Source organism: Corticium candelabrum, chromosome 14 (assembly GCF_963422355.1).
Source record: "Corticium candelabrum chromosome 14, ooCorCand1.1, whole genome shotgun sequence".
NCBI classification, from domain to species: Eukaryota; Metazoa; Porifera; class Homoscleromorpha; order Homosclerophorida; family Plakinidae; genus Corticium; species Corticium candelabrum.
In genome coordinates, this window is record NC_085098.1 from 7,998,350 (window position 1) to 8,012,709 (window position 14,360).

General features: G+C 41.4%; 3 protein-coding genes across 5 annotated transcripts in view; 1 reads left to right on the forward strand and 2 right to left on the reverse strand.

Moving 5' to 3' along the window:
- Positions 1–1,968, reverse strand: part of LOC134190120 (hemicentin-2-like) — a 6,918-nt gene extending 4,950 nt beyond the window's left edge. The window contains exons 1-2 of the mRNA XM_062658543.1: positions 1,747–1,968; positions 537–833 (exon numbers count right to left, since the gene is read on the reverse strand). Of these exons, the coding sequence (XP_062514527.1) occupies positions 537–833; positions 1,747–1,846 (397 nt within the window). The 5' untranslated portion in view covers positions 1,847–1,968. The remainder of the gene's footprint in view (positions 1–536; positions 834–1,746) is intronic.
- Positions 1,969–2,091: 123 nt separating this feature from the next.
- LOC134189517 (WD repeat-containing protein 13-like) lies at positions 2,092–7,089 on the forward strand. Of its 2 annotated transcripts, XM_062657813.1 has the most exons (15): positions 2,092–2,180; positions 2,297–2,352; positions 2,429–2,511; positions 2,960–2,999; positions 3,143–3,309; positions 3,373–3,455; positions 4,476–4,616; positions 4,674–4,840; positions 5,915–5,974; positions 6,037–6,120; positions 6,194–6,252; positions 6,308–6,427; positions 6,501–6,616; positions 6,674–6,816; positions 7,030–7,089. In XM_062657813.1, exons 1-15 carry the CDS (start codon positions 2,165–2,167, stop codon positions 7,060–7,062), a joined length of 1,368 nt encoding a protein of 455 aa, XP_062513797.1. In that variant the 5' UTR covers positions 2,092–2,164; the 3' UTR covers positions 7,063–7,089. The 2 variants fall into 2 exon arrangements, with proteins under 2 accessions (XP_062513797.1, XP_062513796.1); XM_062657812.1 differs by lacking the exon at positions 2,092–2,180 and having other exon boundaries at positions 2,201–2,352.
- A 361-nt stretch (positions 7,090–7,450) lies between these two features.
- LOC134189837 (large ribosomal subunit protein mL44-like) lies at positions 7,451–14,093 on the reverse strand. 2 transcript variants are annotated; one of them, XM_062658233.1, is made up of 9 exons: positions 13,904–14,093; positions 12,689–12,897; positions 9,748–9,823; positions 9,599–9,683; positions 8,990–9,073; positions 8,391–8,431; positions 7,988–8,070; positions 7,778–7,812; positions 7,451–7,717 (listed from the first exon to the last, which is right to left on the reverse strand). In XM_062658233.1, the coding sequence occupies exons 1-9, from the start codon at positions 14,068–14,070 to the stop codon at positions 7,568–7,570; spliced, it is 930 nt and encodes a 309-aa protein (XP_062514217.1). In that variant the 5' UTR covers positions 14,071–14,093; the 3' UTR covers positions 7,451–7,567. The 2 variants fall into 2 exon arrangements, with proteins under 2 accessions (XP_062514217.1, XP_062514216.1); XM_062658232.1 differs by having other exon boundaries at positions 8,391–8,539.
- Positions 14,094–14,360: the final 267 nt, after the last annotated feature.

Here is a 14,360-nt window from a genome sequence, read left to right on the forward strand (position 1 = left end):
TTTTAATTTATTAATTATTAATTATTTTTTAATTTATTAATTATTAATTATCATTTAATTTATTAATTAGTAATTAATTATTAATAATTGATTTATTTACAGTTAAGTAGAAATAGTTATTATTGTATATTAATTAATAAAATAATTTATTAAATATTAATTATTATTAATTAATTATTTAGTTGAGTAGAAATATTTATTATTGTATACTAATTAATTAATAATTTATTAAATATTAATTATTATTAATTATTAATTAATTATTTAGTTAAGTAGAAATACTTATGATTGTATATTAATTAATTATTATTTAATTTATTAGTTAGTAATTAATAACTAATAATTGATTTATTTACAGATGAGTAGAAATAATAATGTATATTAATTAATTATTAATTTTTATTATTGATGTGTCAAATAATAATTGGCAAACATTTTCTTAACTATTCAACATACCAATGCAAATACCTCATAATTTCAACTGATTTTAATTATGCAATACAAGTTGCTTGAAATAAGAAAAGAGTGTGACATACGTTGAACCATCAGCTTGGCTTGTGAATTCCTGACTACTCTCCCATTCACTTGTGCTTCGCATCTGTAGTAACCCGAGTCTCTTGTTGTCACACGCTTAATGTGGACAATTGATTTTGATGCTGTCTGTATGTGATTTGGTGTGTTCGTCTGAAGTATAGTGTTGTCCTTGTACCATATGATGTTATCACAGTTACAATTTCTGATGGAAAACGGACAATGTAGAGACATGTCGTCATGTTGCATCACGACTGTGGGTGAAATGGTGAGGCCAGACACTGTCGGTGCCAACAACAATACTACAAACACACAACACAAGCAATGAACGACAGCAATGGACTTAAAGCAGTAACAACATCTGATGTTAGTTTCTTGTGCATAGAATGAGCACACAATTATTTATATTTATATCCACATGTCTGGCATTTGGTACTCACAATTGCGGTCAAGGCATGTCATGTATATACATGTAAACGCATAAACACCATGCAGCCAGCACCAGCAAAGCAAGTAGAAAAACAATAGAGCAACCAACTCCGATTAACAACCTAATTGTAAGTTAATTATTGTGTGTGTGTGTGTGTGTGTGTGTGTGTGTGTGTGTGTGTGTGTGTGTGTGTGTGTGTGTGTGTGTGTGTGTGTGTGTGTGTGTGAATAAACTAACAGCATGATTGTCGAGGTCCATAGAACAGAGTAATTTGCATGCAAATTAAAGCTCAGCATATCAACGCATTCAAATCAGAAGCCCACACACAACCTCCAGTTCCCTACACTCTCCTATTCACAATATTATTGATAAGCAGCACGAATCAAGTCTGCAGACAAGAGAGCCATGCAACAGTATCTACAATAGAAGTTCAATCTCAACGTAAATATTCACAATCTTCTCATGTTTCTTGCTTTAGCATGCAAACCACGAGGGCATGTAGGAGGGCACCTGAGAAATATTTGTGGGAGTTGAGGACCATGCACCCTAAGGCATGCTGAAACGAGAGACAACTTAGCTATAGATATCCGCGCCGCCATGTGCAGGTACATGTGCAATAACAAACTGTACAATAATGCCATGCATGAGTATGTATGTACTTATATATGTATGTATGTATGTATGTATGTACATAAAGCATAGTTACAAATTAAGTATTTCCGGCTGTATGTCATCTCTACTACTGTCGACGTCAGTCTGTGTAGCTCTAGATACTGAAATCTTACCTGATAATACAGCAATGTAGCAGCTGCTGTGTGTATGCAAATCTGCAGCCGAATGTAAAAGTTCCACCTTTCTGTAGTATTTTCCTGCTGCAGTCTGCATACTCAGCTGGCTAGTAGACTGGCTGCTTGAGCAAGCAGAAACTGCTGAACCTTAAATAGAATCTATTCTTTCTTAGATTTCAAATTGTAAACTCGTAATCATCTGAAATAATTGCAAACGAACAATTTCATGCGAGAAAACGAAGTTTGCAAGCTCGGGCGACGCCCAGTACAGTCAAGTCACGTGATAATTGACATCCCGCTATCCCGTATAACAATCAACGTCACGTGACTCGAAATGGACGAGCCTCGAATTCACACGAATACCGCGCAACAGATACTAGCGGTGGACGCCAAGTACAACGCTTATCGCTCTCCGATGAATCCAAGCTTTAGTAAGCAAAATGATCATGTTGTCACGTGCGTAATTGCTACATGTCTAGTGTTGCAATTGCTACACATTCATGTAGCTACATTCGTGTGAGTACTTTATATACAATTTTGTTGCAAGGAACACTTTATTTGAGGAGGAGAAGTCAGATGTTGCAAAAGAGAGCCAATGAGGAGGTTAGGATGGATGAGATGTGCTACATTGGATGTTAGTTTGTAGAGAGATTTGAGAGACGTTGTTTTGTTGGTGTAGATGCTGGACACTGCAGCAAGGAGAGATTATCTGAAAGTCAGACAGCAAATACTTGCCAAGAAATATGGATTGGGAGAGACGAGGTGAATAGACAAGGAGACAAAATAGACAGACAGACAGACAGACAAACAGACATACAAACAGACATACATACAAACAGACAGACAGATATACAAACAGACAGACAGACATACAAGCAGACAAACAAACCCAGTTTTTAGCCACTAAGTTGGCTCCGGGTAGTCTGCATTGTTCTCTTTTAAGTGTTACATGTTTGTTTGTTTATAAAATCTAGTCCTAGTAAAGTCTCGTAGTTACAGAACTTTATATAGTTACCTTGCTAGCATTGTATTACAGATGTATGTTTGAAATAAATGTTATTTGACAGACAGACAGACAGACAGACAGACAAACAAGCAAGTATTAAACATGAGTGACAGGGAAGGGACATTGCAATATAACGTTCCATGATAACACTCTGACATTCCAGTTTACTTGTACATCATTGATATTTATTAATTGGTCTTTCAGGGTAAGCAGAGCAAGCAGCAGACAGAGTTTTTCTTTGCAGGTTAGATACTGTAATTGTAGTTGCATGTCCAGGGTCTCTACAGAGTAAAACCGTATACATATTGTCTGTCTGTCTGTCTGTCTGTCTGTCCATTTATTTCTCTGTTTGATATCATACCCATGCATGCTTATGGTCATGTTTAGAGCCATCAAAGTTTTGATTCATTGCATGCCATGATTGGTGACTCACCAAGAGGATCATCCCCGAGAACACACAGACGGCAAGTGAGCGGTGGTTCACTGTCTAGACTCATTGATCATAATGAGCAATCGCTTCATGTTGTACCAACGTCAGCAGCAAGAGCTAGCCGGTTAGTTGCATGACACCAGCAATAGACTTTGAGAATGACATCTCATGTTGTCTTTCTGTCTAGAGCAATGGCTGGAGATACAACTTTAGCTGAGAATTATGCATTTGCTGGGATGCATTACATCTTTGATAAACATTCAGAAGCTGGTGAGGATGGAATTGTAGACTGACAACAGGAACAACAACAAAAGGAGCCAATGTACAGACAATGAATGGCAGATAGAGGGACAGACAGACAGAGAGATGGACAGACAGACAGACAGGGAGACGGACAGACAGACAGACAGATGAAACAGACAGACAGATATACTGGGGGCGGCCCGGTAATCAGCCATAACAACATGGTTTCAGCATGGTCAGACTGTTTGAGTCAACTGCAATTACATCATGTAAAAGAACCCAGAGGAAGGTATGTCAATTCTGAAGACAGATCAGACATAGTCGTATTCGATTCGGCATCGGGGGTGGATCTTGAATTGGATATTGCTCTAGCGCATCCCTGGAGTAATGAAATAGAAGGTTTATCAGCTACAACTCAGAGAGCAGTGGCAACCAGAAGAGAAAATCTGAAGATCAAAAAGTACGACCACGCTCTTTTGCCTGGATGTTTTCGACCAACATTTGTGCCTATAGTTTTGGAACATTTGGCTGTTGGGGAGAGAAAGCCGAAGACTATTTGAAGAAACTGTCACAGCTATCAAGAGACGAAGACGGAAAGCCAAATGCATCAACATTCAAGACATACTGGAGATCTGTGTTTTCTGTGTGTCTACAACGATCAAATGCTAGAGTGATTGACAGAAAAATAAAGAAGATTGTTTTAAGAGACAGCAACATAAACATAACTAGTTGTAGGTAGAACCAAGCCCTATTGGCTTGGTAGTATTTAGTTGGTTTGCTTAGATGGTGTATAATAGTTCAATGTTTGAAAATATATGTATTGACAGACAGACAGACAGACAGACAGACAGGCTGCCAGACAGACAGACAGATGCAACAGATATACAGATATACAGACAGACAGACAGACTTGACTGACTGATCATCAGACAAAAATAAGTTGGATTGACCAACCAAAACATGAACAAACAAACTGAGAAGATGGAACAACTAACACAGAGCAGAAAGGGACTAAACCGTCCGTCTTATTTCTGCTCTCTGTCGCAGTAACTGTCATCAAGTTTTCCCCAAACGAGAAGACAAAGTTAGCATGCTGTTCCAAGGATGGCACACTCTCTATTCACGCTCTTAGTCCAGGCCCTCCAACTCTCGTCTGCACTCTGAAAGGCCACAAACGAGCAGTCACAGGCAATTTCTATATCCACAGCTACTTTCTTGACTTTTAACGTCGAGTCTCTGATTTAGATTTCGACTGGTCATTAGATGGCGATTTCGTCGTGTCGTCGTCTCTTGATCAAACGGCTCGACTGTGGAACGCAAAATCGGGGAAATGCCTTCGATTTATGGAGGACTGCAACACGTCCGAGTTACTCTGCTGTCTCTTTCAACCGGCAAACAACAACTTCATTGTCGTAAGGAAGTTGCTTAGTCACAGTATCTTATGACTGTATCTCTGGCCCACATGTTTGAAATCTGGCTTGCAACCTTGAAAAGTGGTCGCGGCCTGATTAGGTGGTTAACAACAGGACGGGTGTAATTGGGTCAAACTGCTGGCTTCCATGTTGTAATCAGGGTGAGTTTTATCTGGTCTGATCTGTGATGGGTATCACACAGGGAGCCAGTGGTTTAGGTGGCTGATGTTAGACTCAGTGCAGGGGGCGGGAGGTTTAGGATGAGGTGGTGAGTGTGGGAGTTTGATCTGATGCTGTGGTGTCCAATTAATTAATGCTTGTTGTGTTATGTAATGTTTGAGGAATTGGGTTGTGATGGAATTCTTTCTGACTGTTGTGTGACTGCATCATGGGCCTGACTCTCACAGTGCACGCACACACGGACACATAGACGGGCACATGGACACACACGGACACATAGACACACACGGACGGACACATAGACACACAGACACACACACACGGACACACAGACACACACACACGGACACACAGACACACACAGACGGACACACAGACGGACACACAGACGGACACACAGACACACACGGACACACAGACACACACGGACACACAGACACACACGGACACACAGACGCACACGGACACACACGGACACACACGGACACACACATACACACACACACACGGACACACGAACACACACGGACACACGGACACACACACACACACACATGCACGCACACATCGACACACACACACACACACACACACACACACACACACACACATCGACACACACACACACACACATCGACACACACACACACACATCGACACACACACACACACATCGACACACACACACACACACACACACACACACACACACACACACACACACATCAACACACACACACACACACACACACACACACACACACACACACACACACACACACACACACACACACACACCACAACTAACAAAGTCTCTCCTCTTCTCTTCACTTCTCTCCTTCACCTCAATGCATTCACATTCGCTGATCAGTTCTCTTTAATTTGTCTAATCAGACCGGCAGCATCAAATCACAAATCCAGACGTGGAATGTTTCAACTGGAAAGGCAATCAAAGTAGGACCATCTTGTGTGGTGTGCTGCACCGTATTGTTGCACTACATTCTTCTTCCTGTTAGGGAGGTCTTGGAAAGACAGCAGGTGCCGTCAAGGCCTTGTCATTTGACAGCTCAGGGACCACCCTGTGGTGTGGCGATGATAAGGTAATTGTGTTGCTGTCAGTAGACAGTTAAGGATGGCTTCAGCTGATTTTCTTTGGCTGCTTTCTTCTTCTAGGGCTCCATATTTTCCTTCATATTCAATGTGACCTCAGGCCGAGTTCAAAGGGCCAAACGGTGTTGACACTCTTCGTGTCGTAATTTTGCGATCGATTTTGATGTATGTTTGTAGGTATGTTGTCTGTCCTGGTAAGCCAATAACTTGTATTTCGAATCGAAGTTGGATGACTCGAGAGGCTCGTGATCCGTCCCTTCTTGTCAACTCGAGACAAGATTGTCTACTGCTCTTTCGGTATGGACACAAAAACCGATATTTTTGTATTGAGATTGTGTGTATACATACAATGGACGTACTGCCATAACAGCATTGTCCCTGATGGAACAATCGAAATGAAACGAAGCTTCCCCATCAGTCATTCACGACTCAACATTCGAAGTGCATTCTGTCCCCTCATGTCATTCCGTGAAGGTGCATGTGTTGGTATGCTCGTTATTCGTTGTTAAGTATTTGAGTGTATTTATTGAGCGACGTGTCTAGTGACTGGGAGTGAAGATATGTGTGTCTATTTCTTCGACGTTGCAAGTAAGACATGTGTCAACAAGCTGCAGGGTCACTCTGCTGCAGTACTTTGTGTTTGCTGGAATTATGATGAGAGTTTGCTGGCATCTTGTGATGAAGAGGTTGACATGTTGAAATCAATGAACACACACACACACACACACACACACACACACACACACGGACACACACATATGGTCTCTCTCTCTCTCCTCTTCACACACACACACACACACACACACACACACACACACACACACACACACACACACACACACACACACACACACACACACACACATTCCTATTGAATAAGATGGTTTGTGTTGTTGCAGGGCACGGTGATTGTATGGAACAGAGAACAATAACGAGAATGTCGGCTACTGTCTATAGCATGTAGATATCAAACATTTTGTAATTGTGAAGGGAAATTGATTAATCTGCAAGTGATTGTAAACATACTTTTCTACTGTCACTTAAAAAATCGATGCTAAACATCCATGAGTAAATGTGCATCAATCAGCCACAGATATACAGTCTAGGATGTCATATACTATGACTTTCCAATAATATGACTGACTTTGTGAACATCCAAGATGAACAGACAAACAGACAGACAGACAGACAGACACAGACACACACACACACACACACACACACACACACACACACACACACACACACACACACACACACACACACAATTGTTCATCGTCCTGTGAAAGACATTTAACTAATTGGTGATCAGTCAACACGCCTGAGAGAACATAAAAGTTATATTTCCAATTATTCTAATACATCACATCCCTGCTAACGTTTCCACCATATCCCAATCCAAATGGATACTCAAACTAACAAGTCTGACCTTCTCACTCAACTGCTGGCAGTCACTGCTTCCTTCTCTTTTTCTCTAATTTCCATGAGATTTATCTTGCTCTCGGGCACATAATCAGCATAGTCTGATGGCAATCTGGCAACTGAGATTGCCTTTTCAAAATGATTATGAAGTGATGCAAGAGTTGCCTGCAAGTGCACAGCACAGATGGTCCTATCATTTAATCTCTAGTTTACACAGTGACTCACCTCATGGGCTGCTCTCTTGAGAGAAGGAGCTGCGCCTGCAAATCAGTTGCATTAATGTGTGTAGTGTAAATAGGTCGTCTAGTTGGTGTTCTATTTAAGGTTGTCTAGTTGGTGTCATATTTAAGGTTGTCTAGTTGGTGTCGTATTTTGTCTATCGATGATCAGTGTGTCCGTTTGCCTGGGTGCTTGTCTGTTGTGTACAGATTGTACCTTTTCCTAAAAGATCTTTTCCAGAATATATACCAACGACAAATGTTGGCATGTGAGTAGCTCGTCCGCTCTCATCAATCAACCTAAACACCACACGTTCATGTAATTAAAATCTCTTGATTGGCCTTCCTGCATTTGGTGACAGCCACATTACACCTAGTTATAGTAGCTACTTATATGATGTGACTTTGCACTGTGATTTCATGCTGTGTGTGTGTCCGTGTGTGTCCGTGTGTGTGTGTGTGTCCGTGTGTGTGTGTGTCCGTGTGTGTGTGTGTCCGTGTGTGTGTGTGTGTCCATGTGTGCGTGTGTGTGTGTGTCCATGTCTGTGTCCATGTGTGTGAGATATAATCTCTGCGTTTGGTGTTTTGTCTGTGAGCTACAAGTTATGTAGCTTTTTTACCTAGCAGCTGGAGGTGGCATATTTTTCTCTCTCATTAGCATCTGCAGCATAAACTTAGGATGTGAAAGCTTTACTATTTGACTGACATCTTGACCAGCCAGTTGAGTCATAATAAAGTCGTGAACAAAACTACGAGATTTCAAAGCTCCCTAATACACAAAAATGCACTCTCTCTCTCACACACACACACACACACACACACACAAACACATGCAAAACACACACACAAACACATGCAAAACACACACACACACACACACACACACACACACACACAGACACACACACACACACACATACACACACACACACAGACACACACACACACACACAGACACACACACACACACACAGACACACACACACACAGACACATACACACACGCTCACACACACACACACGCTCACACATGCTCACACACACACACAAACACACACACAGACACACACACACACACACAGACACACACACACACACACACAGACACAGACACAGACACACACACACACACACACACACACACACACACACACACACACACACACACACACACACACACACAGCTAAGCAGAGCAAAAGAGTAAACAAAAAGACTCACTTGTTCAGAGTGAATAGTGCCGATTATAGCAAGCAATGCTCCACAAATAATAGTAAATCTCTCTGGCTTCCTATATAGTTTGTGCTGCAACATCAAAGCAAACAATGAATGTACGTTCATACAATCATTATTCTTCATTAGATACTTATGTTTATGGACATATGTATTATATGTCTGTACCTTTATTGGTCTGTTTGTCTGCCTGTTTCCAAAATTTCAAAAGTGCAAATGGAAAAGCAGCGAAACAGACTTTACAGATAGATGAAGAAGCAACTGTCAATAGTTGTAGTTTTGCAACTCTCGTGTGGTTTTTAAAAAGTTGTCAAAGTTGTCTAAGTGCAATTTTGATGATTTTCTGTATGATAAAGACGTTCAACATTTTGTTCATTGACTGTTATTGTTATGCATACGTAAAGTTAGCGATTGTTATTGGTAGAGTAAGAGTTCAAATATAACAATCTGTCTGTCTGTCTGTCTGTCTATCTGTCTGGTTTAGTCTGTCTGTCTGTCTGTCCATCCGTCTGTCTGTCTGTTTGTCTGTCTGAAGGTCTGTCCAGTAATTCGTCAATATTTCAGTAAGACAGCAAACAATGACACTGGCATTAACACCTTTGTGAGTATGAGATCAACAATTCCAAGATTTTCACCCACTCTTGTCATCATTTCTTTTTCCGTCACAAATGTTCGTAAATCTCTGAGTCATAATTGCAAACAAACAATAGTAAGCTTTTTGACACTCAATGTGGCTATACTATAACCTTAGCCCATCAGCTGGAAGATGAGGGTATTGGAAGAACAAGAACTCCATCACGTAATGACTTGTGACAGTTGATCCTGCAACAACCAGCAACATGAACATCCACAATTAAGATTTAGTATCTGTTTACAGCAAATGTTATCCATCAAATAGTCCCAACACACGCAAAAGACAGACAGACAGACAGACTGATAAACAGACACGCAGACTGTGTGACAGACAGAAGACAGACAAACAGGCAGATATGGACAGACAGACAGACAGATTGTGTGACAGACAGACAGACAGACAGGTTCTCATCCAGAAGATGAACCACTCACAAAGCAAAGAAAATGACATTAGTGACATATATAGTGTCCAAATGCATGCAACCTACGTTGATAATTTTTTAGAGACCCGTGTGGGTCTAATTGATATATAACGGACTTTTTGTATCTATAGCTTGTAATAGTTCATATGTATGAAATATAAAGATTTGACAGACAGACAGACAGACAGACAGACAGACAGACAGACAGACAGACAGACAGACAGATAGACAGATATGAACAGACAGACCATTGACAGACAAACAGACAGACAAATAAATATGGACAGACAGACTATTGACAGACAAACGGACAGACAGACAGATACATAAACAGACACACAAACTGTGTGATAGACAGACAGATACATAGACAGACACACAAACTGTGTGACAGACAGACACACTAAAGGACAGACAGGCAGACAGACAGACTCTACAGCGTTGCAATGCAAAAGTTGTCTCAAACAAACTCATTAGCATAACAAGATTAGAACGTTGAAATGTAGTTTGTGCAGTATGATTTTGTATGCTTCAAGACCGTAATGGTCTTGTTGTGTTAGTGTTAGGTTGCTCATGATGTAAACGTTTGATTGAAAAGAAAAATATATATATTGACAGACAGACAGACGGACAGACAGACAGACAGACGGACAGACAGACAGACAGACAGCAACATTATTCTCATGATTGAAGAGAAGAAGTGTGAGATATATTGTTCCTGATCACCGTTGCTTAACACCATCTCTGAGTCAACTTCCATACCAGCCACAAGTCAAGGATGTAGACTTCTGGGCACACCTATAGGAAGCTCATCGCACATCATCGAATCTTGCTCTGATGTTGCACAATCAGGATCCAATTTGTGTGGTAAGCTGTTGCAGCTGCAAGGCCTTCAGTGTGGCATGCTCTTGCTGAGACACTGTCATGTTACTCGGATAAACTTCCTCTCACAAACTGTTCCACCTAGACTTTTGGAGTCCGCTGCAGCCATCCATGACACACTGACAAGATCAACGTTCACCAATCTCTTGGGTAGAGGCAATCTAACAGACAGGCAGTGGCTTCAAGCAACTTTGCCAATACGACATGGAGGATTTGGTCTCACAGCTTTAATATCTACAGCACAATTTGCATTTCTGTCTAGTTGGGTCTCAACCCTGCATACAATAGCAAAACGAATTCCTGATGCTGAGAGATTGCTTGATGAAGTTCAGAATTCACATCATTCAAATAGTTCCATCAGCAGAGATTTGTGCAATGTTTTGCCTCAAAACAAAACTCTCGTACAAGTTATCAACGACAGGAAGCAGCTACAACACAAGCTGACTGAGGAATACATGAAATTTCTGTCAAATGCTTTTGTTCAGAATTCATGTTCGACTAGAGACTAATCTCGAATGAAGTCCTTGCAAGGCAAAGGTGCAGCAGCATGGCTCCTGACAGTACCATCATCATCATGGCATGCATTATCTCCGTGCGATTTCCGCTTGGCATCCTTGATGAGACTGGGCTGCCAAATGCCTTTGGCTTCTGGTCAGTGTGACTGTGGGAAAGAATTAGACTCAGATAGATACCATGCAAGACTGGGGACGCCCGGTAATCAGCCATACCAACATGGTTTCAGCATGGTCAGACTGTTTGAGTCAACTGCAATTACATCATGTAAAAGAACCCAGAGGAAGGTATGTCAATTCTGAAGACAGATCAGACATAGTCGTATTTGATTTGGCATCGGGGGTGGATCTTGAATTGGATATTGCTCTAGCGCATCCCTGGAGCAATGAAACAGAAGGTTTATCAGCTACAACTCAGAGAGCAGCGGCAACCAGAAGAGAAAATCTGAACATCAAAAAGTACGACCAGGAGCTCTTGCCTGGAGGTTTTCGACCAACATTTGTGCCTATAGTTTTGGAATATTTTGGCTGTTGGGGAGAGAAAGCTGAAGACTATTTGAAGAAACTGTCACAGCTATCAAGAGACGAAGACGGAAAGCCAAATGCATCAACATTCAAGACATACTGGAGATCTGTGTTTTCTGTGTGTCTACAACGATCAAATGCTAGAGTAATTGACAGAAAAATAAAGAAGATTGTTTCAAGAGACAGCAACATAAACATAACTAGTTGTAGGTAGAACCAAGCCCTATTGGCTTGGGTAGTATTCAGTTGGTTTGCTTAGATGGTGTATAATAGTTCAATGTTTGAAAATATATGTATTGACAGACAGACAGACAGACAGACAGACAGACAGACAGACAGTAGTAGTGTTCATGTTTGAAATATATGAGGATTGACAGACAGACAGACAGACAGACAGACAGACAGACAAGTCAGAACTACAGCTCAAACAAGACACACTGACAAATGACCAATAGTCAAGTTATGTTATTCATTAGTGGGAGCTATTACAAGTTATATCATAATATGATAAACTGTACAAGATTTTAGAAGTACAAACAAATATCCCCGCTGTACAAACAAACCTCCCCACATTAACTAACATACATACATCATGCATACAAACATACATACAAACAGAAAGACAAACAGATTGACAAACACAAAAGTAAGCAGCAAAAGATCAACCAAAATAAGCAGCAGACAAATAAATAAGCACTGCTGTTAGTGATTACCCAGTAAAGTCAGTCGGTCGTTGTAATTTTCTTGCTCATTCAATGCTTCATCAGACGACGCTCGTCTTTCTGTTTGATCAAACACGTCAGAAGGATCTCCAATCACCCACGACTTGTGAGTAAGAGCCGTTCTCAACAACTTGTTGTTTGTCTCAATATTAAAACAGTCTAGACGTTTGGCCAACGCATACAGCTCAGTCTCATAATCCCTGAAAATGTAAGCACACACACACACACACACACTGGATTAATTTGTGCACATTCATCTACTTCAGCATAACTGCAGCAACTGCAGCAACTACAGTAACACCCACACACCCACACACCCACACACACACAGAAAAAGAGACAGACAGACAGACAGACAGACAGACAGATGTCAGTATGGTCTGAGTGCCTGAGTTCAGTTCATCTGCCCCACAAGTGTGAGCCTAGAGACCGCTACACACATTCAAACAATCGGCCTGACATCCTAGTTTATGACTCGGAGACAGGATCTAACGTTGAGTGAGACGTGGCACTAGCTCACCCATGGGCATCAGACATCTTACCTCATGCAGCTACAACTGGGGGAAGCATGGCGATGAGAAGAAAGCAAATCAAGGAAAACAAGTACGCCCAGGAACGACTACCCGATGGATACTCGCCAGCTGTCGTGCCTCTTGCATTCAAACATTTTGGCCGTTGGGGGAGAAAGCGTCTGAGTACTTGAGGGTCCTCTCTGCTTTGTGGAGGGATGACAATGGACGATCTAACATTGCTGAGTTCAAGACATACTGGAGACGACGATTTTTGATCAAGCTGCAGCAATGCAATGCAAATGTGATCTCTAGGAAGATGGCAGTAATTTCAGCTGGACAAAAATCTTGCAGTGTCCTTGACGAATATCAATTTGTTTTAAACTAAGTGGTTAAATGTATTCTGATCCCCTTATGGGGTCATCTGTTGGAGAATAGCTTTTAAGCTCTTGATGGCAATTTCTTTGGATTTGAAAAATATATGTATTTGACAGACAGACAGACAGACAGACAGACAGACACAGACAGACAGACAGACACACACACACACACACACACACACACACACACACACACACACACACACACACACACACACACACACACACACACCATCTCTCACTACACTTGGATGCATCTCTTAATACATTCCTGAATAGACATGTCAGTAAACGAGAATCCAAGAACTGCATCTCACCAGTTGCTGCTTTTAGTGTCTCTTGTCGCTTCTATTTTCACTAAATCTGAGTCTCTAATAACACTAACTCTCGTCCTTGCTCTGCTTGTCGCAGCTGCCCATCTCCTACCCGATGACTGACTGCCTTTCGTCAGCAATCGAAAAGCAAACTTTGCTCCTCGCAACATGACCAGAATACATACGGGAGTTCAAGTTAATCACATGACCGTTAAAGCAAGGGCGTGGTTACTGTGTGTGTGTGTGTGTGTGTGTGTGTGTGTGTGTGCGTGTGTGTGTGTGTGTGTGTGTGTGTGTGCGTGTGTGTGTGTGCGTGCGTGTGTGTGTGTGTGTGTGTGTGTGTGTGTGTGTGTGTGTCTGGCTGTGGAGGCATGCAGCTAAACGTTGGCTAGAATACCAGTATCAGGTGGCACTTGCTGCTAATTGTAATGCATCATTCCAGCGGTTGAGGGTATTAGTT

Excerpts from the sequence above, each read along its gene's own strand:
- LOC134189517 (XM_062657812.1), top strand. The coding sequence starts at position 2,221 with ATGTCTAGTGTTGCAATTGCTACACATTCATGTAGCTACATTCGTGTG. Across the intron at positions 4,841-5,914 it reads CAAACAACAACTTCATTGTC|ACCGGCAGCATCAAATCACA; the intron begins GTAAGGAAGTTG and ends TTGTCTAATCAG. Across the intron at positions 6,121-6,193 it reads TGTGGTGTGGCGATGATAAG|GGCTCCATATTTTCCTTCAT; the intron begins GTAATTGTGTTG and ends TTCTTCTTCTAG.
- LOC134189837 (XM_062658232.1), bottom strand. The coding sequence starts at position 14,070 with ATGTTGCGAGGAGCAAAGTTTGCTTTTCGATTGCTGACGAAAGGCAGT. Across the intron at positions 9,684-9,747 it reads CTTCCAGCTGATGGGCTAAG|AGATTTACGAACATTTGTGA; the intron begins GTTATAGTATAG and ends ATTATGACTCAG. Across the intron at positions 7,718-7,777 it reads TCAAGAGAGCAGCCCATGAG|GCAACTCTTGCATCACTTCA; the intron begins GTGAGTCACTGT and ends GTGCACTTGCAG.